We start from the raw sequence: 26,363 nt of genomic DNA on the forward strand, positions 1-26,363 counted from the left end.
AACTGGCTCGTCTCACTGTGAGTGAATGGACGGGGCACACCGAAAGATTCACAGATGCAGAGAGAAAGGATCAATGTAAAAGAAGGTCAGATTCCATTGCATGAGAATCAAGGCATTATGCGCTTTCTCTGACGTTGGATACGACTATGAACAAAGTGTTCGAATCGACGCTTTCAGCAAGAGCGATACTAACCCAAAGCGCGGACCTAATCAGTCAATGCTGTTGCTTGTACAGTTGCCGATATGGGGGGTTTTTTTTTCCGGATCGTAACAAAAATAGCAGCGGGTGCGGTGTCAAGCTGCAAAAGATAAACTCCACCAAGACAAAGCCTTGTTGGTCCATTAGTATCAAAGGCCTCGTATAAGACACATTGGACACATCCCAGTGCTGGTTGACTGCGAATTGCAGGTCAAAGACGCTCCGAACTGAAGTCTGACGTTGTACGTTCTTGTCAACGCTCGGGCGACGCAGGCGCCACTCGAGACCAATACTTGGTCATGATCCAGGTAAAAAGAGACAAGGTGTCGGCAGAGATTCGACAGACTAGTCTTCACGGTCAATCTTGCCGATAATCAGCCGCACCTTCACCTCAGAAGCTATCTCTTCGAGGCTCGGGAACATCGTCCCCTTTCGCAAGCGTTCCAAGGACTTGTCGGTGAATGATTCAGCGAACCACATTTCGATTCGTGTCATGTCAGCCATCGATTCTCCTGTCGCTTTCTCCTGCATCAGATCTTGTACACACGGGATAGTATCGAAGACCGCATCATGAAGGATGAGATGTTGAAGAGACTGAGGGAGAGATTTGAAGGTGTCTAGGTCTTCATTGACGATGGCGCGGAAAGGCGCGGTCAATGTCTTCAGGCTGGTGAGCATAGCCATAGTTGTTGACTCGAGCTCCGGGCCTGCGATTTTGCGAGGCATTTTCAGAGAGACCAAACGCGAAAGGTCGTTGAGATGTAGTAGGATGAGTTCAGCTGAAGCGTAAGCATAGTTGCGGTTATTATCCCTCGGTCCATCCGAGAGATCCAGGTGCATGAGATTCTCAAATGCAGCGAGCAGCGGTCCGAAATAACCTGTAGGGTGTGTTCTATCCAGACGACCAGGCTTGGGCACAAGCTGTATGTCTGATATCAGGTGCATTAATATTACGAACAACCGCAAGATCGATCGATGATGACTCACCTAGACGGAGTCTGGACACATTTCGGAATTGCACACTTGAGATAGTGGCGGGAGTGAGCCCTGCTCGACGGTTGGGTCGAAACTCCAACCTCAGATGCAGGTCTTGAATACCTGGAAAATACTCTAGCCCGGTTAGAGCAACCGGTGACGGTCCACGAATTATCAACGACTTGACAGAGCGCAGGGCACCAAGGCGATGGAAATAAGCGAGATGGTGAGCCTTAGTGGGCCTTGTACCGAAGAAAGTACAGAGGAAGTCGATGCCATCGTCTTTGAAAGATTCTGTGTCTAGCACAAAGGCCACATGTCTGACGTTCGGCACCAGAGTCAGAATGATGCCAATGAGGCAGTAAGGATATTGCGCCCTCAGCTTCTTGGTCCAGCTTATGCGAAGTCTCCTTGGAATGCCGAGGGTTTTGATATGGGCCGCCGCTCGGCTTAGAATATTGTGCTATCCCACAACGTTAGTGGGTGCAATTTTTCGAGAGGAGTCACATTGTACATACCGCAGGTTTACCTTCCTCCAGGTTGTACAAGGCCATCTCCTTAGCGCAGGACTGGCTTGGGATGAGGACCGTAAGTTGTCGAACCTTGGGGCCAAGATCTGGTCGGTCGAACAATGTGCGGACGAACAGAGCCAAAGGGGATGCTCGCAGGGTCGACCTCCAAGACCCCCAAATATATGCCCCTGGAGTTTCACAGATCATAGCAGACTCGACAAGTAGTTCTTGTGACCATACACCAAGACCTTTGTTGACCAGTGCGGCGCTTCGGTAGTTTTTCGAGTCCCACCTAAACCAATCTTGAAAGACTGATTCATTGGTCTCAGCTTCCTCATCATAGATGGCGGGAGTATCTTCTTTTAGAAATGATAGTACGTTCCTGATGATCTCTGTTGGGAGGGTATCGAGACGGGTGGTGTCTATATGTCGTTGCGTAAGCGAGTCTGCATCAGGATGAACGGAATGGGGACGTCTTGGAGGCCTCACTTTTGATTTCTGTACACGATACTAAGGCCGTGTCAAGCTCGGACACCTATAGATCGTCATTGATTAGCGTAGGTTCGCGAAACTGACCGATGTTCGTACGCTACTTACTGCAGGCTGCGACGCATGTTTCCCATTGCTGCGCAAAAGCGCGAGTCGACCAGGATCCAACTGTCTGTGATCCATAGTGCCTTTTCAAGCAGAGCTATGGAAACAGGATACTGGGCGTCCAGCAACAAGAGTAGAGTGGGGACGAGGTAGTGAAGTAAGAGAGTCGAGAAAGCACTTGAGGTTGCTGACAAAAACAAGCAAACGGCGCAAGCGATATCTGCTTCACCGCTGCTAGCAAATCGTAGCCAGGCTCTCTCACTATCACCTGTAACTCGTGAGTATCATCCCGCGCGGGATATCGGTCTGGTACAACTCAAACAATAGACTCGAAATCGTTGAAGGTGGCTCGGTGTCAGTGAATAGTATACGTGCTAAATGATATGGTGTGAATATGTAGTAATTGCTAGCCTTCAAATTTCCATGTTGTCGTGCGTCCCTCCACATTCAGCAACAGCGCGATCGCTCACGGGAAAGACCTGCCCTCTCATCATATATTGAACCTTCGACTCAATAAAAGTACTCAACCACGCCACACCTTAGGTCCAGCACCCTGCCAGTTCTTTAGCTCCTCCATGGGTTGATATGGTCTGAACAAAGCTTGAGGTAGCCAGATACCTTCTTGCATTAGCATCCAATCTGAAGCCGCCAGTTTTAATCCTAACTTACCGGGATCTTTCGCATCGAATGCACCAGGGAAGTGAGTCACTGGGCCGGGAGTGCCTGTCCAATCTGTCAATCATTCAACCTTATCTGGTCAAGGAAGAGCATGAACACATACCTGTGCCTGAACCAGTAATCTCCACATGTGCACAAGCCTGATACATCTCTGTCGTCTTATAGAAGCCTCCATTCTCCATGTTCAGATGCTCAGCGCGTAGCAAGTACTTGCCCGGCGGGGTAGCAGCTGGGATAGTGAAGTTCATCTCCAAACTTCGTCAGTGTCGAGATCACCTCTAATATTGGTGACACTTACGATGCTGACTTGAGTATCGGGCCTATAGTCCCAGTGCACGCCATCCGATGCAGGCTTCACACCGATTTTGAACCTACGAAAGCTCCCTTAGTCCTGAGTACGAGAGGGAAGAAGTCTACCCACCAATCGCCGTCACCCTTATATTCATTCAAATCCACCGAATCGGGAGCCTTCGACAACCACGCCGTCGCCGGGCCGGGGTGATACATGTAGAAACTGGGGTCGAACTGTCATAAATAGTCAACGAGCCGCACTCACTCAATCAATGCCACTGGTAATGCCTACATCACTCATATCCTTGCTCTCATCTGATGAGAGACGACTCTGTCCTGCCACAGCGAACCCAATGGTGCTCCCCGCGGCTACCTTGAGAGTCTTAACAGGGAACAAGGGGAGCGTGCCATTTTCGCCGCACATGGCGGCTTCGCCTGAGTAGTCCCAGTTCGGAGCGAACTTCTTGGTGGTACTCGGGCTGTGACGGGTCAGCGAGAGGCGATGATTGGAAGGAAAATCTAGTTGGCACATAATACGTACCGAATGTATTCCCAGCGCTTGGAGACCACGCCGTCAAGGACGGTATAAGGGTAGCCATCTGTTGTTTTGCATTAAATGATGCGGATGGTAAGAGGGACAGCAAGATCGAAACAAATGACGTACAGTGAGCGTCGACTTGATGAAGGGTCGCAAGGGCGAGGAGTGTGAGTTGTGGAAGAGAGAACACCATGGTGGCTATAAATGGTACTTAGATATTGTGTCAATTGACTTGAGACGTCGAATCGAACAACAAGGTGTCTCATTGTTGCTTATGCCGAGGTTATATGTCCTTTTCGATGCTTATCTCGGTCCGGCGCAAGGGCCGTCTGGCAAGATATGATTCTCGTACGTATCGGTTTGTGTAGAGTCCGACTGCAGCTGCAGCACAGCGACATGGTAGTTTCCTCCATATTGATGAGTCTAGGATTCGTTCACTGGGTCCATGCAATGCAGAGGCTTGCTTGCTCCGTGTCGCATTGGAAGGATACTGCGGGGAGACGGCTACAAAAAGTGCAGAATGCAATAATTTAGCCATATTAGGGTAGTATCGACAACTTGGTCCCCTCTCTTAGATGTTGACAAATGATGAGAAGTGGTGGGGTGGATTGCCCAAGTTCAACTTCTGTTGGCATAGGTCCTGTGGTAGGAAAATCGTAGTGAGGCGTACAGAAATTACACTGCGGAGCAGGACCCAATATCAGAACGTGAACACTATTGCAGCATCAATGTCTAAGCAACAAAAACACGATGTCTGGTAACAGTCGTGGACGTCATTACGAAGCCAGTGCAAGCGAGGTATAGATCACAAGAAGAATAGCTCCATCAAGACGCTTCCAAGGTACGAGTAGAGCCAAGGTGATGATTTATGCTAGCCTGGGTAGGGCAGGACCTCACCAGTAGCTTCTTGTGCACCTAGGTTTTCACTTTCTCTGGTCCAACCAAATCCCACAGCGCAGCGCTCAATGCTCAATCAGTCACATCATATCTTCCAAAAGCGCACTGTAGAGTCTCCATCTACAGTCACAGCATATCCTTTCTTCTTCAGAAGATAGAAAGCAGATGGTCCCCATGAATGATCCTCGTTACTAACTGTCCAGAGCCACTCGGTGTTCGATTCGAAATCATAGAGGTATTTTCCATCGCGCCACTGCCAGGTGATCTTGTTACCGTTATCGAGCCACGAGATACCTGTGACTTCTAAGCATGAATTTACTGCAGCACGAATCCACGGGGTGCGACTTACCTGTTGCAGTGTAATAGTCGTTAGTAGCATCTACTTGCCAGATCTGAGTGACCTCTTTTGATGGCACTTTGTAGACGCGCAGCCTGCCGTCGTCGCCGATGGCAATCTGTTTGCTTGTAGGACTCCAGTCCAAATATCGCGGCCAGTCGTTGAAGCCCTTGATTTCGATGGGTGCAGCGGTGAGATTAGTGAGAGTGTAGATCTGGACGGTATTGTTACTGCTCCCGAGCGCAAAAGCGACGTACTTGCCATCTGGAGAGAAGCGAGTGAGCCAATTCTGCGCTTTGGTCGCAGGGAACGAGAAGATCTTCTCGCCCGAGGTCGCATTCCACAGATCAGCTGTCTCTTCGTGCCAGCTCACAGATGCCAGATGAACGCCGTCAGGCGCGAAGCTAAAGTCGGTGAGGTCAGGCTGACCCTTCAACGTGGCAATTGGAGTGTTGCTGGTGGTCTCTAGATCGTACACGTATCCGTATGGGGAGACTAGCTTGCCTTGCTTGCTGATGGCGCCGATGGAGCCTTGGTAAACGATAGGCTGGCCAACCGGTTTCAGATCTGACCCGACGTGTTGACGTATGGTTGTATTCGGGGTGTCGTATTTGTATGTCCCGATGCCAGTGAACACATCGTAGCCGCCTTGTGTGGCCGGTCGGACAGTAAGACCCACCGCGAACTGCTTGTCTGGCACCTGAAAGATAAAGCCGGACGCTGTAGCGTTCTTGTCCAGGTCAATGAATTCGACGTACGATCCGTTGGTTATGACGAGGTACTTTTCGTCGTTGGTGACTACAGCGTTGAAGTTGTCCTCTGGATCCGGTATATTGAGTTGATAGTGGAAGTCTTCGAAACCCCACTCCTTGGGATAACCCGATGCCCATTTTGCGGTTGCATTGTTCTTCGTGAAGTCTGACTTCGTCTTGGGAACGACAATGTTGTTGACAAGTACTGTTTTGACGCCAGGGAGCACTGCTGAATGGACTATCTCTAGCAAGCCTGCAGTCGCGAGAAGAAACTTGACGAAGACCATAGTGAGCACCAAAGCGACGGCTTAGTTACAATGAGTTTGTGATGATATGCCAGCGCGGTCGATTATTGTGGAGAAGTCGACCATTTAACATGATCCCGACCTAGCCATGCGTGCTGCTGTACAGACACCTCCGGTTGAGTCGGTCATTGGCATGCTCCGAGGACTAGCCACCTGCTTCTTCTTCGGACTTTTGCATATGACTGTTAGGGGCATTCCATACCATAATGAAAATTCAATATACGATGGAAAAGAAGAATATAGGCGCATGCCTCCGTAGAAAATGGCAAGACGTTTGGCGGTACCTTGCACACACGCATTCGCTAAGTTGCCCTCGATCCAGTAAGGCCCCTAAAAGCTGCATCAATAACGAATCCAGATATTGCAGATCTCTTCCCTGTGCATATCCTTCAGACCGGTCTCAGTCTCCATATTAAGATGCATTTTCGATCGCTGGGTGAAATGCCCTATATAGCCAGCCCTCCACTTCAGTGACCATATGCGTGTCACAATTTAGGTGAGAATGCCAATGCGCTGGAACATGACGAATCGTAGTAGGGGAACAGTGGCCCAGATGAGCTTCAACATATAGGCAGCTAAAGAGTCATGCAATTAATTCTCAGGGTGCAGCAAGCCAATTTAGAGCATGACACAATCCGGTACGTTGGATAGTCCATCAAGCCCGCCCATGGAATTGATGATAGGGCAAAAATCCAGAGTAAATTCGCCAAGCTTGTTGTGTAATCATTGAGGTCCACCGTGTCTGTCGAGTCATAATTTGTCCTTAGGCTTTCGAGGACGACCTCTTTGTGCACTTCGCACGAGAGAAGCGGGGAACTTAAATTGTCTAAGACAGGTTCTTGGTCGCATGTATGCTGCAAGGTAGGGAGGACGCGGATGCGCTCGGGCGAAAGCTGAAGTACGGGGCTTTGTCATTGAAACGGCTTATCTCGCCATACTAAATGGCTTGCTCATCAATGTGGACGTTTTCGGAATATGTAGGATGTCATCGAGGAGAGGTATGAGGACCTTAAAAGGTAGATACGCGAGAGAGCAGTTGGTGTTCTGCCCTTGACTTACTTGGGTTAGCTTCCTCGGGCACTTCTATCTCCCGTGCGTCCCTGTTTCCTACAAACACTCCCATACGCTTGACCGTTGTCGCGCATCGAGGATGTGCCAATGCAGCATGTAATCAGGAACGCCTGTCTCCGTGAACCGAATCTATGGACGAGCGAAGCGACCGCATTGCGGATAAGGTGCAGGCTCTGAGCGATATTGAGCTTGCCACGCTACTCTGCCTGATCACCGACCAGCATTGCATCATTGAGGGGGACAGGCAGTCGCTAGATAAACTCGACCAGGAAATCAGACTGGTATGATGCTAGTACGACATATGCAGACATATATGCTGAAATAAGCAGGTGGCAAGAAATGTATTCGAGCTGACATGGGCGGTACTGGAATGCTCGGAGAGCACCACCGTGGATGAATTTTGCACCGGCATACTTGTCGAAGAGAGTGCCGGGGATTACTTTAGTGTGGCTAATGAAGATCCTAGGGATGATGTAGGTGACAAACGACTTGAGGGTTCGATTGATGATGACGATCACTAACATACGCTAGGATCTAAGTTATGCAGCACGAGCTGGGTCACCGAAGAAGTCGAACGGACGGTACCCAAGGTCTTCTCTCCCTTTCAGCCCTTTGGAAAGTCGGAAGATTGCAAATGTTGTTATTGCGAAGAACCTCAACTTGGCAAGCAGTCAGGTCCAGGTTCAAGCTCTTGAGGTACCTATCTTTTCACTCAGAACATTCGTGAAGCATTGTCCTAAATGATTGTCAGCTCATTCGCGGCAAGCGAAATTTCACGAGAACCGCTGTGCATGCGGCGCCAAAGCCATTCCTCTTCATTGCATTAAATGCAGCTGGAACAGCTAGCCTGTCTTTACATTTGGTGAGCCGGCACACTTTCTGTTACTAGGGAATCGTTTTCTAAACCTCCATAGAATGAACAGCTCTTTATATCACATAGACACCAAATAGAGGACGGCTTTCCGAACCTCGAAGAACTACAAGGAGTAGAGCCCATCTACGAAGACAATGCATCGACGTCGTCCATTGTCCGATCACCCCCGGAGGCCCTTGAGAAGCGGGAAGGCTCTGTTATATTCACAGAAGCGGTAAGTTACCCTTATCCCTCTCTCTCGACCACCTTGTTGACTTGTATCAGGACCTTAACGAGCTTTCAAGTCTCATAACAAAGGTGTCAATCAGTACAGAAGTAAGAGCCTACCTACACAATATAGTAGTCTTCATGAGATTGCATCGAGCGGTCGGAGGAGGCATATCAGCCATGGCTACGCGGCATTTCGATCTGCTGTCGCAGTAAGCTCATCCATTGCTTCCTAATGACTGAGCTAACTTTGGCAGTGCTCTTGCACCTCTGCATGGGCTCTCTTACATCACGCCTGCTCTGGTCGCACTCGCAGCCCGAAAAATATATCCACACCGAATAAGAATAACAACTCCAGAGAATGAACGAAGCTTGCAATGGGGAAGCTCGCTAGATGCTGTCAGGGCGGTTCTTGAAGGTGTTACGCCTGACGATGTGGTCGAAGAGGTGCTTCAATCTGTCGAAGTGCCATTGTAATATCATCAAGCCTTATCTAAAATACTAAACGCGCATTATGCCGATGTATGAGGTTGCTAATCAAGGGATGAGTAACAATGCGGAAGGCTGATGTCATGCCTTGATTGGGTAAGGAGGGGCGAACTGATTGGCCTTGCACCCCGCATCCCGCCGGCGCGTCTCGTTCTGCTCTCTGTACCTGACACCAATTCGCGCATGGTATAAAAGCGGTTCTGCGCTCGCTTACCCATCCAACTGGCTGTGTACCTTCGCCAGCCATGGCTACAGATTATTTCCCCCAGCAGGGTTTGGACCCGCAGGTAGCCGTTGAGGTAAGACATGTCCTATGCCTCCCTCTTGCCCCCAAAGCTAACATCCACTCTGAGGGCGATGCTGGGAAAAGCGACAGCAACAGTGTGCACAGCGATCAAGACGGGCAATTAGAGGTGCCGTAATCTTCGTCCTCCATGCTGGCTAGGTTGATTGAATGTCCTAGGTCGTCTTCGAGCCCAACGACATTCGCCGTCGCAAGTCGTCATTAGTACCTTCGACCGCACCTCGCCCTGCGCACCGCCGCCAAAAGACGCAATGCTTTGTGCACACGCTCCTCGAAAAACCCGACGGAATCTCGGAAAAGGACTGCAACGTGTCATATGAAGGGCTGGCGCAGGAGCGCATGCTGGACAAGGACCCGCACGGTCTCGCCGACGAATCGCATCATTCGCGCCTCCTAACGAAGAAGCAAATATCAGATATGGCATTCGGTATAAGAGAGCTTTCCAAGAAACTGGCACAGATACGGATAAAGCTACACGTGCGCAACATCTTTATACTCGCGAAGGCGCATGACGAGACTTTAATAAAACACACGCGCGAAACGGTAGAGTGGCTTCTAAAGAAAGATCCCAAGTATAGGGTGTACGTCGAAGAAACGCTGGAGCATAATAAGCTATTTGACACAAAGGGCTTGCTGGAGCGGGACTCGTCGTTCGAGGGCAGGTTAAGATTTTGGACAAATGAGCTGTGTCACGACAAGCCGCAGACATTCGATATTGCACTGGCGGTGAGCTTACTACCTTGGAGGCACAACTTGCGAAACTAATCCATCGCAGCTTGGTGGCGACGGCACGGTTCTCTACGCATCATGGCTGTTCCAGCGGATCGTTCCCCCGGTCCTTGCCTTCTCCCTAGGCTCCCTCGGCTTCCTGACCAAATTCGACTACGAACAATATCCTCAAACGCTATCCCGCGCCTTCGATGAAGGCATCACCGCAAGCCTCCGCCTCCGCTTCGAAGCGACCATCATGCGCTCGCAGAACCGCGACGGCGACAACGACAGACGCGATCTCGTCGAAGAGCTCATCGGAGAAGAAAGCGAAGACCATCACACGCACAGGCCTGACAGCACGCATAACATCCTCAATGAAGTTGTCGTAGATCGGGGGCCCAACCCGACGATGTCAAGCATCGAGCTGTTCGGCGATGATGAGCACTTCACTACGGTTCAGGCAGACGGTGTTTGCGTCTCAACACCCACCGGAAGCACAGCATACAACCTCGCGGCGGGCGGCTCGCTTTGCCATCCTGACAACCCTGTTATCTTAGTCACTGCCATCTGCGCACATACGCTCTCTTTCCGCCCCATCATCCTTCCCGATACGATCGTTCTACGTGCTGGAGTTCCCTACGATGCAAGAACAAGCTCATGGGCGAGTTTCGACGGAAGAGAACGCGTCGAGCTGAAGCCGGGAGACTATGTTACGATCAGCGCGTCGAGATTTCCGTTCCCGAGCGTGTTGCCGCTGGATAGGAAGAGTAAGGACTGGATTGATAGTATTTCGAGGACGTTGCAGTGGAATAGTAGGCAGAGGCAGAAAAGCTTCAAGGAGTGGGCATCATGAGGCTTCGGCTGAGCTTAGAGGCTTTGGCTTCGGCTGAGCTTAGAGGCTTTGGCTTCAGCTGAGCTTAGAGGCTTTGGCTTCTTTCAGTATGTAGATCAGTAGTGCGCAAGCGATACACGTATTCTCACCATGGGAAGGTTTTGACCGAACGGCTCGTCATTCATGAATCATACGGCTTTTCTCTATTCGAACACCTTATGTTAATTTTACGTTCATGCAGCAGTAGCCGCGCGCTCTTCTTGCTGCTTTTTCGCTGCCCACAGCTTTTCCTTGTTGATACCCGACAAAATCTTGTCGGCGCCCTTGTCGAGCAGGATTCTCGCAACGTCTCTGCCCAGAACCTCTGCCTCTTCTGTTGACCTAACTTTTCGCGCCGTCTCGTACTCTACGTGCTCCTTCCCGTCTACACTCACCACAAGTGTCTTGAGCACGAGCTCTTGGTCGTCTAGATCGGGCTCGGGCTCTTCAAGCGGCTGTCCATGCTTGTCGAAATCTTTCGGAGGCTGAATGCCAATGGCTAACCCTTTTCCGCCCCGCCACGATGTCTCGACACCAATCGGCACACTGCAACCCCCTTCAAGCGCGCGTAGAAGCGCACGTTCAGCCGAGCATGCGCGCGTCGTCTTCTCACACTTGATCTTCAAGACAAGCTCCTGCATCTTCTCATCATCTTTGCGGATCTCGAGCGCCAGCGCTCCCTGTCCTACCGCGTGCAGCATGCCGCCATTGCCACTGGTGAGGTACTGCGTTATCCTGTTTTCCCATCCCATGCGCTTAATTCCCGCTGCAGCGAGGATAATCGCGGCGTATGGCGAGTCTTCAGCGTCAAGCTTAGCCAACCGCGTCCCAACATTGCCTCTGAGGTCGGCGAACTTGAGCCCTGGGTATAGGCGGCGCAATTGAGCGGACCGGCGAACGGAGGATGTTCCTATCGTAGAGCCCGCTGGGAGCGAAGCTAATATTGTGTCTTTGGGGAGGCGTGGAGAGACGATCAGGACGTCACGGGGGTCTTCGCGCTCGAGGATGACGCCGAGTTTGAGGTCGTCGGGGAGTTGGGTGGGCATATCTGGGTCAGTGGTCAGCTACATCACTATTCATACATGCATTGGGAACTTACCTTTCAGGCAATGCTGGATCATATCCAAGTCGCCCGCAGCCAGCATAGCTTCCAGCTCACCGGTCCATAAGCTCTTCGCATTTTCCCCTTGGCTCAGGATTTGTAGCGGCGTGACCTTGTCTTTGTCACCCTGCGCCAGCACTGGGCATATTTCATACGTCCTGTCCGGATGCACCTTCTTCAGCTGTGCCTCTATCGATCGCGCCTGCACCTGTGCGAGGGCTGAACGGCGCGTCCCGATTTTGATGGCAGGAAACTGCGTGCTCGCTGACGTGTTGGCCGTTTCTGGGGCGGATTGAGAGGGCGCCGAAAGATCTGTAGCTGTTGCTTGAGCCATTGCGAAAGTTACGGGAGTGGCAAGGTATTGTGAAGGTAGGATGTAGAGTCTGAAGTGAGCTAGTGGTGGGCTGGCGGGGCGGCAAGAACCGGCCAGTGACGCAGCTCGGCTGCAATTTGCAGGGTCCAATGTGAGCCATCTTCACCCAAAACTCATGGAAGCATGTAAAGTATCTAAACGACTGACTTCATTTTGGATTGTCTCGCTATTGCAATCCCACTTCAATGTAAAGCCTCCACTCTCTACGGATATCACTCTTTCTCTATGATGTTCCCGAGCATCCAACAAAATCGTTTCCGCTTGCGCCTGTATGAGTGATCTCGCCAGCGCGCTCTCCGTTGGAGTTGAAGACGACACGGTCAGCACCGGGCGAGCCTTGGACATGTTAGTGCGGTGCGCCTTAAAATATGGTGTGAAACCTACCGCCACTGTATGTGCCGCTAGTCAAGAGAGGGAACTCGTAGTAGGGTCCAGATACGGGGAAGTCGAAACCCTCGTAGTTGTTGTACTGATGGGGATAGGTAGAAGAACCGGCAGTGTCTCCTGATTGATAGTACTCATAGCCGGCGCTGTCTGCAGCAGCCACCTCGTCAGACGTGTAGCAGTTTGAGCCACACTGGACCTCGCATTGCCTCTTCACGATCTCGACGCTCTCAGCAGGAGCCTCGGTAACGGAGGTGGGAAGCGCGAACGCGACGGATGCAGCGAGAAGGAGGCTAGAAATGAACTTCATGGTGTCGGTTGCTAGCTAAAAAGCGAGGGATTGCCTGAAAGAACGAAGGATGTTGGACTGAGATCTGACGATTCGGCCTGTCCTCCCATCGATGTCGCCAGGTAGGACTATATACTTTCCCACTGACCTTGAGCCAGTTGGTCGGCTCGGTTTCGTCCTCCCCTGGTCCTAGATCTTCAAGTATCACGGTGATTGTTATACGCAATATTGAACATCATTGGTGGTTTCCTTGGTCCTGACGGGGACTACATTCCACGGCCCTCGACCTAGTTTGTAGTGGTGCAGCTTCGACAAAACGGAACAGGAAGGTCTCTTGGCGTAGCTTCGGAATCATAACTTGAAGAATGCTGTTCGGCTTCAACACCTGCAAGCACATGTGTCACATTGATAGGCTGCTCAGACGCGACGATCACGGACACTTGAATTTGAGCTCACAGAGGCTAGCCGTTTCTGGAAGGTACCGCAGATCAGTGCATGGAGGCTCAGCTTTGGTGGTGTATGTTTTGTCCTGTCTCATATTACGCCGTTCTACCCCCGACAGTATTCGAGCACGTGTGCATCTGACTTGGCATTATTCCTTGCTCCCCTTCCCAAGGTATGATGTGGGGCATATCCTATTCTAGGCAGCCAATGCCCGCGGCCCAAACTAACTTCACCTTGGAAGGCCACAACCACGCACACGTCCACTAATCAAAGCGCCCTCTTCACAGACCGTGTGCCACACTGATCTGGACAATGATCTGTGACACGTGCCTGGAAATATTCGCTGAACGGAAGCTTTGGGTCCGTTCCATCCGAGGCCGCCACCATCCCAACCTCGCCAGCCTGAAATCTGCGCCTGAAGAGTGCCGCATTTGCCACGCAATATGGCTCGAATGTGTTGTTGGATTTGGAAAAGAAGATTGGTCGGGCGCACAGATTTGCACAGATTACACAGTCATACATGAGAGTGAGTGCGTTGGGGATGCTGTTGAGCAGGGACTCGAGCTGGAGCTGCGGATCAAGATCACAAGGACGATGGGTAATGATGACATAGAAAGAGACATGCTATTCAATCTGCTGCCATGTACGTGGGATCAGAAACAAGGTGGTTGCGTGATGAGGCACTTACATATCATATGCAGACAACCCGGTCGAGCACGTTGCTTCTGATACCGCGGGTTCCGTTACTTCAGGATCGCGGCTGCTCAAATGGTACCAGGGATGCCTAAATCACCACGAAGATTGTCGTCCCATTTTCGATAGCTCGTATAGACCTTCCCGGCTGCTTGATCTTAGACAAGCGCCCTCAGAGCCAGTCAAGCTGGTAGCCTTTGATGGCGAAGACTTAGAATCCTCTAGTCCCGCTTATGCCACCTTGAGCCACTGCTGGGGGTCATCTCAACCGTTGCGGCTACTCACAACGAACATCGAACAATTAAAGGAAGGTATTCCCCGTGATACCATTCCCCGTGTGTTCTCAGAAGCTATCGATGTGTGTTGGCATCTCGGGCTTCGGTACCTGTGGATCGATTCTCTATGCATTCTTCAAGATTCAGTAGAAGACTGGGTACGAGAATCGCAGCTCATGGGCATGATCTACTCCAGGGCCATGATCAATATCGGAGCGACGGGTTCGACGAATTGTAATGGGAGTCTTTTCAACACCGCGCAAGAGGCCCCTTCTGTAGGGCTGGTAGCCTGGGAAGGAGTCGATGACATTAAGTACGTAGTAGTCGAAAACGATATTGAATGGTCCAAAAGCTTTATGGATCAACCATTACTCCGACGAGCTTGGGTCATGCAAGAACGACTTCTCGCAACGCGAATGATTCACTTCGCCCAGTCGCAGCTTGTTTGGGAGTGCCGGACCACTGCAGCCACTGAGGCATATCCGGTTCGGGTACCGGAAGCTCTATGGCCTTTCCACAATCGACGTAACCGCTTTTGGGGCGCAGAATTCACTGAGGATGACGGGGCCTGGTCGGTGCTGGTTGGTGAATACAGCAAGTGCGAACTCACATTCAGCAAAGACAAATTGGTTGCACTGTCTGGTCTTGTTACAGCGCTAGAAGCCACTGGGCTCACTCGCGGTCGCTATTGGGCTGGAATGTGGGAGGCTGATCTGCCGTACTGTCTTCTCTGGACCAGAGGGGCCATTGACCCGAGCCAACAGGAAGCATCTCGTCCATCTGCCTATCGAGCTCCCTCGTGGTCTTGGGCTTCTTTGAATCACCCCATATGGACAGCTTGGGCGTCGGGGTCAGCAGAGTCACCACTTGTCTCTCATTGGGGCGTCAAAGAGGAAAAAGGCCCGAGCTCGTCCGCATCACTGCTCTTACACTACCCTGTTTCTATACATTTGAAAGGTCCACTTGTACAGGTAGAGATTCAGGTCAAGGGACCTCGCGTAGAGGCAATCGGCCGGGGCATTGAGAGGGTCCAAGGAGTCTCGTACAGCATTGCACGAATTGTTAAGAAGAGGTCGACGATCGATTTCCGGGACGATTTCTGGGACGATGCTTGGAACGACGTCGTATTTGACGATTTCGATGAGACTAATCTGATCAAGAAGACCTGGGGTGCTCCAATATATGAATGCGAAGAATGGATAGAAGACGCAGATGACGACATGCGCTTGCTCGGATTGCTACTAGAAGAAGTCGAACACGGAACTTTTCGTCGAATTGGAGCATTTTCAATCGGACACCTTCCTGATCGACAAGCTTTGAAGCGACTAGCGGCTCGTACGTATACGATTATCTAGGCCTACAACGAACAGCGCAACGAGACTTGCACAAGGTCACAACTCTTAGTAATCGGAATCACAACACTGTGCCAAAATACATGCAACCCACTTCTTCACGAAAATCTCTCCAAAGTAAGAGCAGAGTACATGAGCCTCCCATTCCTAAACAGGCTAACCCGATTGATAAGCTTCATCGTGAACATTCAACCCATCTCGCACACATTGAGGACACCAACCAACCCACCTGCGCGTCCGCCTAAATTCCGTATTCTCGCACCAACGCGGGCTCGGGCGCATTTGCAAGCAGTTGTAGCATTTGGAATTCTCGATGAGGCGTGTGTGGTTGCACTCCCTGTAGGTTCCGTAGTTTACTCGGCACATGTTGCTCGTGTGGTACTATGTGATTGTATATTATGTCGATATCAGGGGCTAATTAGATCTGTGTTGTTGCAAATGTAGATGTCAAATATTGCTCAGTGCGCTTGTGTTAATTTCAGGTCCTATATACACACTCCTAACGCAATGCATGGCATGTACAGCGAAGTCATAGACGTGTATTGCAACTAGAGACTTGTGAACCCATGCGATACGAATTGGCAATGCCTTTCCATTTTCAAGCGTGATGCCGTAGCCTCGTGTCAGATAACATGTCCTCACTCATTGGGAATAGAAGGTCACTCTTGCTGAAAGTTCAGCCATCTATGCAATCTTGGCTAGCTGGCGATATCAGTCAAAGAGGTGAAGAAGACGAAGGTGGCATACTACGACAACAACTCGCGTACAAGAGCCGAAGTCAATGATGTGGCATACATCGATAACGCTGTATTATCACATACTGCAGCCATCAGAGCAAGTTCAAGCACACGTCGAGTCCTTGAAGGAAGCGCAACGTACCGCTTCCACACCGTGACAGGGAGACATCACTACTCGAGTAATTCTCCTATAGAAATGCCCGATAACTTCGAAATCTTGAAATCCATCTCGTAAAAATCTGCCTGGAAGAATGTTGGACTTGCAGCAAACGTTTTGTATCTTGGTTAGTCGATTCAGGTAGATACTGTTCTTATTTTAACATGTACAAAGCGACGACTGCGGACAAAGGGACGACGGTGGACAAAGGGATGACTCTGGACAAGGGGACAATTATGGACAAAGGGACAATCATGGACAAAGGGACAACTATGGACAAAGGGACAAAGCTACGACTGTAGACAAAGCGATGACTGTAGACGAAGCGACAACCGTGACGCCACGTTAGCTACGATACAGTCATTGTATGGATGTCCAAAGGTCACGTGCACTCTCTGATGAATCATCAAGGGTGCTCTGTGAAGATGTGACTGTAAGGATGATCGAAACACATCACAAGAGAACCATCATAGCAGTGACAATCTAAGATTGAAAGGACAGTTCGTTATTCATTGCATATCTATCATGTCTATCATAACCCAAAAACGCCTGCCCTAATTTGGTTTTTCGAGCATACAACATCTAAGCCTCCCCAATTTGAAAATACAGCGTCTAAGCGCTGCAAAGCTCGATGCTGACGCCAACGTCGCTGACGGAGTAGCCCTGGAAAGTTCCGCAGCCAGCGTTGGGCTGCTCGGTGGCAGCTGTGGCAGTCGGGTCGCAGTAGCCCTGGGTGCAGCAGTGGGATCCACCGGTGCAGGAGTACGTAGGGCAGCTGCCGATGGCGCCCATGGACCAGCCAGCGCCGGCGCACTGGCTGAAGTCGTCGGAGCCGGAGAGGCAGTCGATGAAGGACATGTCGTACCAGACGTTGCCGGAGACGAGGCCGTATTCGAATTGCATGGGCTTGGAGCTGCCGTCCTTGTAGACCTTCAGGGCGGTGTTGCCGGAGCCGCAGTCGGCGATGGAGTCGGTCCAGGTGGAGCCGGCGGAGATGGTGCCGCTGTTGTCGGATGTGCCGCAGGGGCACAGGTTGTCGTAGGTGACATCGTAGTCGCAGTTGTTCTTGAGAGTCACCTTACCACCAGTGGACCTGGGGATGAAGCTAGCGCCGGTGGGATGAGCCACTCCGGCAGAGTAGGCGCCGGTAGAAGCAGGTCCGGTGTGGTTCCTACCCCAAGGGGCGGCAAGCGCAAGGGCAGGCAGAAGGAGGGTGATGAAGCTTGTGGAGACCATTTTGAATGATTGGCTACTGGATCGGAGATATGTAAAAGGTACGTCGAAGTGACTGTGGTAAAGCTGTCGAAGCTGTGATTGGTCTGATGGCCAAGGAGCGTGTGCCTGACGACGCAAAGGAAGGACTGAACTGGAGTAGTTCGAAAAGAGAGTGTAAAGACTGATGATCGACGGATGCCCACCCCAACAGGGTGATGGGCGTCTACTTATACCTCGAAGACTGGTTTGTGGCAGACGCCATACCGCAGGTTGGAGCAACGGCCCGTCAGTGATTTGCGCTCTGGAACAATTTAGTCGGTTTCAAAAAGTGGTCCTTTGTGCTCGCGTGCCAGCCACGAGGAACAAAAAGACAGACCCCCACAAGTATAAGCAGACTAAAGAAACGGGTTTGCAATGTGGAAATTACGATGTGCGGTAGTGTAAAGGCAAATGTGGATGACAGGCTAGGATGACGGGTTGGTACTCTAGGGGGGGGGTCCGCCCACTAGAGTGGCGTAGGTGTACCTGCGGGCGCGTCTTCAGACAGAACTACCGGGGAAGGGCGGCACACTCGCGGCGCGGCGCCTTATCGGTACCGTTGCTATCGATATGGGATACTGGTACGGTTCGGAGTGCCTTGAGTCGTGACACTGGTCTACAGTAGCATTGTGATGGTGGGTGGGAAGACCACTGCTCCTCCATGGGGTAATTGCCGCGAGCAGACGACTCAAAGACGTGCCAGGTACTGCGTACGTCGGCGGAATGATTATGGTGATTATGTGACGCGTCATCTCGATGCTCCACCGTCATGACCTGGGGGGGGGGGGGGGGGAGCCTCGAAGCTGACAGCAAAAGAAATGTGCTTCGCCGCAAGACCCGAATGGGCCGCCTGCAGCAGCAGAGCAGAAGGCGCCCGATCCATGGAACCTCATGATGTCAGGTCCGAAGTTTGCTTTTGTTCCCTGCTGGCGAATCGCAGTGGTTGACTTGATGTAGGCGCTCGACGGTTGGTGAAGCCATGGAGCGCCGAACATCGGCAGCGGCGGGCGCCTGTCCAATAAGCGAGCCACACGCCGTACCAACGGTCCGCGTTTCCACGGGAGATCGACAGGGACGTGCGGCAATCGTTGCAACGGATCACACAAAGGCCTTGCGATGGGAGGGTGAGCGTGAAAGGCGCAATGCCCGTTTGAAACGCGCGACGACGGTGCAAGGGAGACGAGCAGCGAGAACACGACGCGCGCGTTTGCGCATGCGCAGGCTTCCTCGATGGCGCCGGTCGGGTGTCGCAAACTGGGATGCGCCGGTCCTGAAAACTCTTGCGTAGGTGTGGGGCGGTGCCCGGTGGGAAGGACAGGCGGGAGATGTGCAAATGGGGCATGTGCTCCTGGTTCGCATGAGTCCGCATCCACGCAGGACCAGGGCACACTCGATGTTCTCACGTACGCGAAATCACTCGGCGCAAAATGTCTTCTTGGTTATCTTGGTGGTCGCGTGGCATGCAACAGGTGGTTCGCGGGCCGCCGGGCTTACGCCGCACAAGACCGTGGTTTTGGGCCAGGCCCTGAAGACCCTGCCGAAGATTTCCCTCCAAGGATTTCCAGCACACGAAAAGGCTTTTGAGCAATGGCGAATGAGACTTGGTCAATCAGGATTTTCCACGTGTGCGCGGCAGTTCCCTCGTGGAAATTAGCTCTATTCTCTTGTTTCACAACCCGTACCGTACCATAGGTATACGCGTCCATTGCAGCCTAGGGCAGGAACTCCAACCATGATGAGCCTCTGCGTGGCCTGGCATCGTATTGCAAGAACTTCGGATAGCATCGCACAAAGTCTTGATACCAGGATCCAAAGCTTGCGTCGAGATGATACTCAGTCATGGGATATCTGTGGTTTTCAAGACCAAGGCCAGCGCAACATGTCTCAGCGTAGCTGCTTCGACATCTACACTGCAGCAGGTCACCAAAGCGGCAATTCCTACATGGAACCCCACGTCAAGATACTACAAGGTGAGGCCTGAGGCAGGTTGCACAACAGGAAGTGGCCCCAATGTGTAGTGTTCCGAAGCCTTGGGTGTGATACTGCATTTGGCTATCTGGAAAGACATGTGAACCATGCGTTGCATAAGGTAGATCGCATACTAGTCTTGTGTGCCTGGGAACAAAGTGAGGTATACTCCTGCTGCACGTCTGGGGAGAAGAGTTCCCATGTGCGCAACGCGCAGTCTTCTTGATCCCAAACTCAGTGAGCCGTGACACCATGAAACTTCCCCAATGACTCAACAAACACGCATCAGAACCATCAGAGCGACCTCAACTGAAAGGTGAACTTATCAAGCAAAACCTCATCCCTGTGAGGTCCACACAACACTGACAGCGGGGAGCTGAACCCACCCACTGCACGAAACTCTCGCACTTCCCGTTGACATCCACCAAAAACCCACAGTCCACGAGCTTTGAGTAAACTACAACTGTCTGAAACAAGCCGTCGCGGGATGAGAAAGCTGCTAACACCGGTCCGATCCTCTAGCTACGGCTCCGTGACAGCTTCTCCGCACACGGGAAGCATCCCCCTAAGCTATATTGATGTGCGCGTTCGTGGACGCGATGTGGGCCATGGCTTCCAACGCAGATCGCAGATGGGGAAGCTAAGCAGGTTATCGTTATCGTCGTCGAGGTCGTGTGGGTCGTTGTAGAGATAGTTGCGGGGGAAGCTTTTACTTGTGCGGGTGTGTTAGGACTGCGATATAAAAGTATGGCGGCGGGTGCTTAGATTGGCAGCACACGTAGTACTTGAAGTAGGGTTTAAACTGATCAGCTCGGGATAACGTATATATTGGTCGGGTCATCGTGGGTGTCTGGCGGTAACAGTGTTCGAAACTTTTGGGACCAAGGCAAAAAGACTGTCAAGAACGAAGTTGTGGTCAGGAGGTGCCCTTCATATAGTGTAGAAAGCCGCCTAGCTCTAACGTGTAGCTGTTGACTTGTGCATATATCGTTTGTCTATGATGTTGCATACCTGCGGTAGTCTATCCTTGTTGATGCGAACGCTCGCACCTGCGAGCCAGCGCATCGCACAAAGGTATCTCCTGCGATTATATCCGCCCAATCATATGCATATCCACAGCATATTGGCTGCCACTTGACTCCAAGTATGTGAATCCAAGAGCGCCTGGGCGCCACGATCACTGAGGAGCATGGCCACTTCCTCAACGAGCATCATCCAATGCCCTCCAATTCTGCACCTGTCTTCGCGACCCTCCGACCCTTCGTAGTTCCACATCACAAGAACACTCCGGCTGCGACTGCAGCCATCGCGCCCATGCCAGCGGCACCCAGCCCCGCTCTCGGTGTGGGTTTGGCCGCACCTGGACTGCCTGTGCCCGAAGCGCCCGCGGCCCCGCTTGTTGTATCATCGCCTATTATGCTCCGTATAATACTGAACTGGTCCGACACCTGCTCTTCCTTGAACTGCCTAACGCCCGTGGGCAGCGCATCGTACCAGTCAGGCTTGCTGTAGAAGGTCGTCGCGGCGTCGTCGTTTGTAACATCCGCCGGGATACTGTAGTTGCCGTGGGCAGAGGCAAAGGAGCGGACTTCGGAGGCGGCGGATGATACTGAGGACTCGTAGGTGCTACCGCGGGCTTTGGTGTAAGCGTCCCAACCCAGTTTCGCGTTGAGGAAGACGGAGGTTGTCCATTGACCGCCCTACACAATTGTTAGACACATCGCAAAAGAAAGAATACATTCATAGAGCGAGCGTACAGCGGTGGTAGGAATTGCGCTTGTGGGTATAGGCGGCTCGGTGTAGACCATGAAGTCTGCGTTGACCATTCCAGCGCTCAGTGCCACCGCACCAAGAATCGTCTTCAAGTACATCTTGTAGTCGAACGATGGTATTGAATTAGATAGAAGTGACAGATGCTACGAACGAATGTACCAAACAGTGTTTCAAAGCGAATGTACGAAGTTGGTGGAAGGCGTTGTGTTGCGACGTGCCTTCGTTGATGGAGGAACGAAGCAAGAGCCTCCAAGTGTTGGCGTCATCGGGACCTTCGGATGGTACAACGATCTGATACGAGTTCGCGTCTCACCCTGCCGTTGTCTGCTGCTGATCCCGGCTCCATATTTCTGTTTCTCTAAGCCCTTTGGCGAATGTTGGCTGGAGGCGCAGCAGCGACGCGTTTCCCAAGACGCGCAAGCTGACATCTGAATGGTGCCCTTATCGATAGTGTCGCCCTTGAATATGCGACGTCCATTCAGTTGTTCAAGGACCATCTTCAGTATTTCATCACGACATGGCGCGTGTAACATACAGAACTAAACAGCAGCTATATAATTCCGCAGGAATCATTGCACTATTGTGAGCATTTTCTTCATGCTTGGACAGTTGAACGAGCTGAGTCTTTCTATTGATAGATCACATCTAGTAGCTATTGACTTGTACTCGGTGCAATCGGTGCACTGCGCGCACAGCCTTTTCTCGATCGAGCAGTTTCCTACATAGTATGAGACCGTACGTCTGTGCCGTCCTGGACCTATGCCGTCTCCTTTTATCGGTGTTCTTAGGAAACAGCACCTGGGCTCAACAACCAACACTTAGCTGCATTCGAACCGTAAACACCTTCACCGCTCTCTTCGAATGCGTTGGATTCCCTGTCAGCAGTTCGCGGCTCTCACTTGCCTCTGACTTATTCGCCTTCACCTGGTCACTCACCCTCAAATCAATTCAGGCACCTGCCCGCACGTGACCTTTAGCGCCTTGGCACCTGCCTGATTTCGCAGGCCTATATAAACCCGCCTCCGCTCTCCTTTCGAGAGTCATACTTACCTTGATTTTCTCTGGGCAGCTCAAGAAGAGCCTGGAGGGTCCCGGATCAGCGGCATTGCACAGCGCTGGACTGGTCCGGGTCTAAGGAGTGCCTCTGGTGCTTCTTTAAGTCACAATTTTTGCTTGTCGCCGTCCAAGTGAGATGTTTTCATTGGTGTCGCTGCCGTTGGCGGCGCATTGAGGAAGAAGAGATTCTCGCCAGCTGTAAGAGAGTGCGACGCAGGAATGCACGCCGTCACCATGCGACTGATGTAGCAGTAGGGACCTACGAGTGAACGCAGGCAGTTTGTTCGCACCTCACACCAACACTCACCGTCGCCGCAGTGTGCCCAAACGGCAGCCGCGATGTGTACGCAATATACGCAACGGTTCTGATGACCCTCGATTGGGAAGGAGCTAGCTTGAGAAGTTTATCTCCTTTTATTGTACTACTTTCTACGCCATGTGTCGCCGACAACACGCGTGTATCTCTGCGCATGCTTTCCCTTCCCTCAAGCTACGTCTATCCTCGTACAACCTGTCTGGCCGACTTACGGCGAGCTGCAAAGGCGAGGCCACATTATGCCATCACTTTCGCGATCCTTCCATTTCCAGTCTGAAGCAGGAGAGCATACCATCATCAAGAGATAACAGTCACATTCCCAGTCAAGTTTACACAGTTCATCGGCATCGAGATAACAGGACCCTCGCTCGGGTCAGCTTCATGACTGTAGTTGTACGTCGGATTGAACGCCATGATCTGCCCAACAGTCGTGTTGAACTCCTCGGCCAAGTCTACATACGTGCCGTACGTAAACTTATACGGCTGTACGACGCACTGGCTAGGGCTGCATTGCGGGATCTTGAGCTGTGCATCTGCCTCGAGGACATCATCCTCGGATGTGGACGCGTTTCCTATCGTGGTGATGGAATCAAGACTGACGCGGAATTTGGATGCAATCTTTGCGCGGGTGTCGTTGAACCGGGTGTTGTAAGTATGCAAACCGCCAGGGACACAGGTAGCGGTGTAGGTGGTGTTTGGAATGATGCATGTTGAGTCGTCTGGGTCGCAGGTCTCCGCTGGGATGAGGAGGGTTTCTCCGGCGACCATGAGAGTCGCGTCGCTCATGCGGTTGGCGCGAGCGATATCGCAGACACCACGGCCTGTTTCCGAGGCGATGGTGAATATGGTATCAGTTGAAGTAACTGGCCATGAGCCAATCGTGGTATTGAGTGTACTATTGTCGCAAGTCGATTGAGCCAGGACTGCGTCATGAGAGATCAGAAAGAGAAGCAATGACGACAACGTTGCAGAAAGAGCCATGACTTCCAGAATCCACAATTGCAGTGACTAGTAGGTGTTGAAGATAAATTTTCCTGGAGTAGTTCAGGCTACGAAGTAAGTCTGTGGGCCTCGTCGATGTACTAATAGTCGGCCAATACGTATCTTGCACATTCAATGTGACCGACACCTCTCCTTGGTACGCGTATACTTCTGCTGAACTTCCTTGCGCAGACTGAGCTCATTCTTAGGAAACAGAATAGATCTTCAGGAACGCGTACTCTTTCATTTGGACGACCACATATTGAGCTGCCCGATTCGGCGCTCGTACATCACAAATAGTGTTTTCTACGGAACCCTTGCATAGTTTCAAGAATTGAGGTTGGGTGTTTGCAAACGTGGTGGGGCCCCTGCATTTGCGCTAAGCCTCTCGTACAACAGCACTGTCTATAACTTCAGAAATTTATTAGTGCTAGCCTCGCCGTTGTACGATGCACCACCAACCGGTGTTACGTCCAAATTGTGGACGTCACACTTCCGCGTAACGGATGGCCTGTGCTGGAAGGCAGTAGACTTTCTGTACTGCGCATTAGGTCGACCAGATTGGCGAGGGCGGAGCTTTGGAAAATAGCACCTACTATATATGTGAAGTTTCTTCGTCCCTGAAAACAAAGCCACTACCAACCAGGCCTTCACCGTTTTCTGCATCAGTTCCCTTGATCAAAGATATGCGCCTGCTCACCACCTCAACGGTGCTGGCCGTCGGCGGGCTAGTTCAACAAGGACAAGCGCAGCTGTACGACAAAGTCATTCAAACCCAATATGGCCCAGTAAAAGGGTTCGAATACTTCGACCAATCGACGCTCGAGAAGTATTTCAATGTCTCTACGAGCAATGTGGCAGCCTTTCTGGGAATTCCTTTCGCAGCCGACACGGGCTACCAAAACCGTTGGAAGGCACCACAACCACGCGAACCCTGGAACGAGACACTCAATGCCACCGATTTTGGACCGGGGTGTCCCCCATCTGCCAGAGATTCACCCAGCTACAGCGAGGATTGCTTGAGCTTGAATATCTGGACTAATGCAGCAACGGCAAACGCGTCTTTGCCTGTCCTCGTCTGGAACCAAGGAAGTGATGAGACGAGCAATAAGACATGGTGGTATGGTGGAGGCATGGCCTTGAAGGATGTCATCTTTGTGACCTTCAACCGCCGCGACGACGCTTTTGGATACCTTGCCCATCCCGATTTGAATGCCGAAAGCCTCGCAACAAATGGCCACAATGCTTCGGGCAATTACGGCATCCTCGATCATTTGGAAGTCCTGAAGTGGGTGCAGAAGAACATTGCCAACTTTGGCGGTGATCCTACCAAGGTCACCGTTGCAGGCCAATCATTCGGATCCTCTCAAGCCTACCACGCTGTCAACAGTGACTTGTTCAAGGGTTACTTCCGCGGTGCTATCGCCCAAAGTGGGATCAGATACCCGTACGACACACTCTTGGCAGGTCTCGCAACGTCCTACGTCAACATGTCCACTGCTCTCAAGAACGGCGTCAACTATACGCAATCCCACAATGTCTCTACTATTGCAGAACTACGCACTCTCTCCACGGACGAGATCCTCCAGGGATCCTCGGATCGCGTGGGCAACGAGTCCATCTATTGGATCACGGCGCTGTCAGCCGGTTACCCGCTGAAGTTCAAACCGGTTCTCGATGGCTACGCGATCCCCATGAGATACATCGATGAACTACACGCGGGGCCCGCCAACGATGTTCCTCTCATTACCGGCAACACTCGTGACGAGAGCGGTGCAGAAGTCAGTGCCTCGTACACAGTCGCCGAATACAAAGAGTACTGCGCGATAAAGTACGGCAATCTTTCCACCGAATACTTTAGCTTGTACCCAGCGGGAGACAACACCACGACCGCCTCAGCTGCCTGGAGACAGGCGGCCACCGACACATCCCTCATATCTTCCTGGGCATTCGGCACCGAATGGGTCAAGTCTGCTTCCAGTCCCTTCTACACCTACTACTGGGATCATGCGCCTCCCAGCCAGGACCAGGGCGCCTTCCACCAGTCCGAGATCATGTACGCTATGAATGCGCTTTACGCCAATGCGGACACATATGCCTTCACTGATTACGACTATTATCTTGGTAAAATCATGTCAGACTACTGGGCGAACTTCGTCAAGACGCTGGACCCGAATGACGACGGGACAGGTAGTAGCGGAAACTTGACGCAGTGGAGTCCTAATGATGGAACCGCACAGACGGTTATGCATGTCGGTGATGGGTTTGGGGCGACGAAGATTGCGGATTCGGAGAAGGTGACTTTGATTATGGAGTACTTTGCTCAGCAGAGCCCGTACTGATACATCTGCTGAAGTATGGTCCCAAGCCAAACATATCTCTTTCCGGTGGTTCAAACCCTGCATTGAGTCCCAGACCAGAGCTGGGATTTCAAGCATACTCTCTTGTTTTTGAAGAGGCTCAAGGACCGTCTGACTTTGCGGTCGTAGTCGACGTGGACCCGGTATACGGATTAGGAGAGCCTCAAGGGCGTATTGCAATGACATATATCGCACCTTTCGTGTAGTCGGACTTTATAACAGATAAATGCAATGTTAACCGACT

General features: G+C 51.7%; 11 protein-coding genes across 11 annotated transcripts; 4 read left to right on the plus strand and 7 right to left on the minus strand.

Moving 5' to 3' along the window:
• Window positions 1–544: 544 nt before the first annotated feature.
• Window positions 545–3,980, minus strand: N0V89_003591 (uncharacterized protein; the record flags this gene model as incomplete). The annotated part of the gene is made up of 8 exons (XM_056212389.1): window positions 545–1,128; window positions 1,187–1,637; window positions 1,693–2,108; window positions 2,809–3,012; window positions 3,062–3,206; window positions 3,334–3,483; window positions 3,542–3,728; window positions 3,976–3,980. 8 exons carry the CDS (start codon window positions 3,978–3,980, stop codon window positions 545–547), a joined length of 2,142 nt encoding a protein of 713 aa, XP_056072697.1.
• Window positions 3,981–4,769: 789 nt separating this feature from the next.
• Window positions 4,770–6,060, minus strand: EML5 (Echinoderm microtubule-associated protein-like 5; the record flags this gene model as incomplete). The annotated part of the gene is made up of 2 exons (XM_056212390.1): window positions 4,770–4,987; window positions 5,034–6,060. The coding sequence occupies 2 exons, from the start codon at window positions 6,058–6,060 to the stop codon at window positions 4,770–4,772; spliced, it is 1,245 nt and encodes a 414-aa protein (XP_056072698.1).
• A 1,220-nt stretch (window positions 6,061–7,280) lies between these two features.
• On the plus strand, window positions 7,281–8,446 carry N0V89_003593 (uncharacterized protein; the record flags this gene model as incomplete). The annotated part of the gene is made up of 5 exons (XM_056212391.1): window positions 7,281–7,430; window positions 7,479–7,622; window positions 7,681–7,730; window positions 8,090–8,237; window positions 8,288–8,446. 5 exons carry the CDS (start codon window positions 7,281–7,283, stop codon window positions 8,444–8,446), a joined length of 651 nt encoding a protein of 216 aa, XP_056072699.1.
• A 298-nt stretch (window positions 8,447–8,744) lies between these two features.
• N0V89_003594 (uncharacterized protein) lies at window positions 8,745–10,587 on the plus strand (the record flags this gene model as incomplete). The annotated part of the gene is made up of 4 exons (XM_056212392.1): window positions 8,745–8,752; window positions 9,096–9,102; window positions 9,183–9,749; window positions 9,799–10,587. The coding sequence occupies 4 exons, from the start codon at window positions 8,745–8,747 to the stop codon at window positions 10,585–10,587; spliced, it is 1,371 nt and encodes a 456-aa protein (XP_056072700.1).
• A 212-nt stretch (window positions 10,588–10,799) lies between these two features.
• Window positions 10,800–12,041, minus strand: HEM3 (porphobilinogen deaminase; the record flags this gene model as incomplete). Its single annotated transcript, XM_056212393.1, has 2 exons — window positions 10,800–11,653; window positions 11,705–12,041. 2 exons carry the CDS (start codon window positions 12,039–12,041, stop codon window positions 10,800–10,802), a joined length of 1,191 nt encoding a protein of 396 aa, XP_056072701.1.
• A 262-nt stretch (window positions 12,042–12,303) lies between these two features.
• On the minus strand, window positions 12,304–12,774 carry N0V89_003596 (uncharacterized protein; the record flags this gene model as incomplete). Its single annotated transcript, XM_056212394.1, has 2 exons — window positions 12,304–12,416; window positions 12,465–12,774. The coding sequence occupies 2 exons, from the start codon at window positions 12,772–12,774 to the stop codon at window positions 12,304–12,306; spliced, it is 423 nt and encodes a 140-aa protein (XP_056072702.1).
• Window positions 12,775–13,791: 1,017 nt separating this feature from the next.
• N0V89_003597 (uncharacterized protein) lies at window positions 13,792–15,520 on the plus strand (the record flags this gene model as incomplete). Its single annotated transcript, XM_056212395.1, has 2 exons — window positions 13,792–13,795; window positions 13,899–15,520. The coding sequence occupies 2 exons, from the start codon at window positions 13,792–13,794 to the stop codon at window positions 15,518–15,520; spliced, it is 1,626 nt and encodes a 541-aa protein (XP_056072703.1).
• Window positions 15,521–17,023: 1,503 nt separating this feature from the next.
• Window positions 17,024–17,647, minus strand: N0V89_003598 (uncharacterized protein; the record flags this gene model as incomplete). Its single annotated transcript, XM_056212396.1, has 1 exon — window positions 17,024–17,647. The coding sequence occupies one exon, from the start codon at window positions 17,645–17,647 to the stop codon at window positions 17,024–17,026; it is 624 nt and encodes a 207-aa protein (XP_056072704.1).
• Window positions 17,648–20,907: 3,260 nt separating this feature from the next.
• Window positions 20,908–21,504, minus strand: N0V89_003599 (uncharacterized protein; the record flags this gene model as incomplete). Its single annotated transcript, XM_056212397.1, has 2 exons — window positions 20,908–21,333; window positions 21,391–21,504. 2 exons carry the CDS (start codon window positions 21,502–21,504, stop codon window positions 20,908–20,910), a joined length of 540 nt encoding a protein of 179 aa, XP_056072705.1.
• A 1,571-nt stretch (window positions 21,505–23,075) lies between these two features.
• On the minus strand, window positions 23,076–23,546 carry N0V89_003600 (uncharacterized protein; the record flags this gene model as incomplete). Its single annotated transcript, XM_056212398.1, has 1 exon — window positions 23,076–23,546. One exon carries the CDS (start codon window positions 23,544–23,546, stop codon window positions 23,076–23,078), a length of 471 nt encoding a protein of 156 aa, XP_056072706.1.
• Window positions 23,547–24,445: 899 nt separating this feature from the next.
• On the plus strand, window positions 24,446–26,101 carry N0V89_003601 (uncharacterized protein; the record flags this gene model as incomplete). Its single annotated transcript, XM_056212399.1, has 1 exon — window positions 24,446–26,101. The coding sequence occupies one exon, from the start codon at window positions 24,446–24,448 to the stop codon at window positions 26,099–26,101; it is 1,656 nt and encodes a 551-aa protein (XP_056072707.1).
• Between the last annotated feature and the right edge of the window lie 262 nt (window positions 26,102–26,363).

This window comes from Didymosphaeria variabile, assembly GCF_027946475.1.
Source record: "Didymosphaeria variabile strain IMI 356815 chromosome Unknown scaffold_3, whole genome shotgun sequence".
Lineage (NCBI taxonomy): Eukaryota > Fungi > Ascomycota > Dothideomycetes > Pleosporales > Didymosphaeriaceae > Didymosphaeria > Didymosphaeria variabile.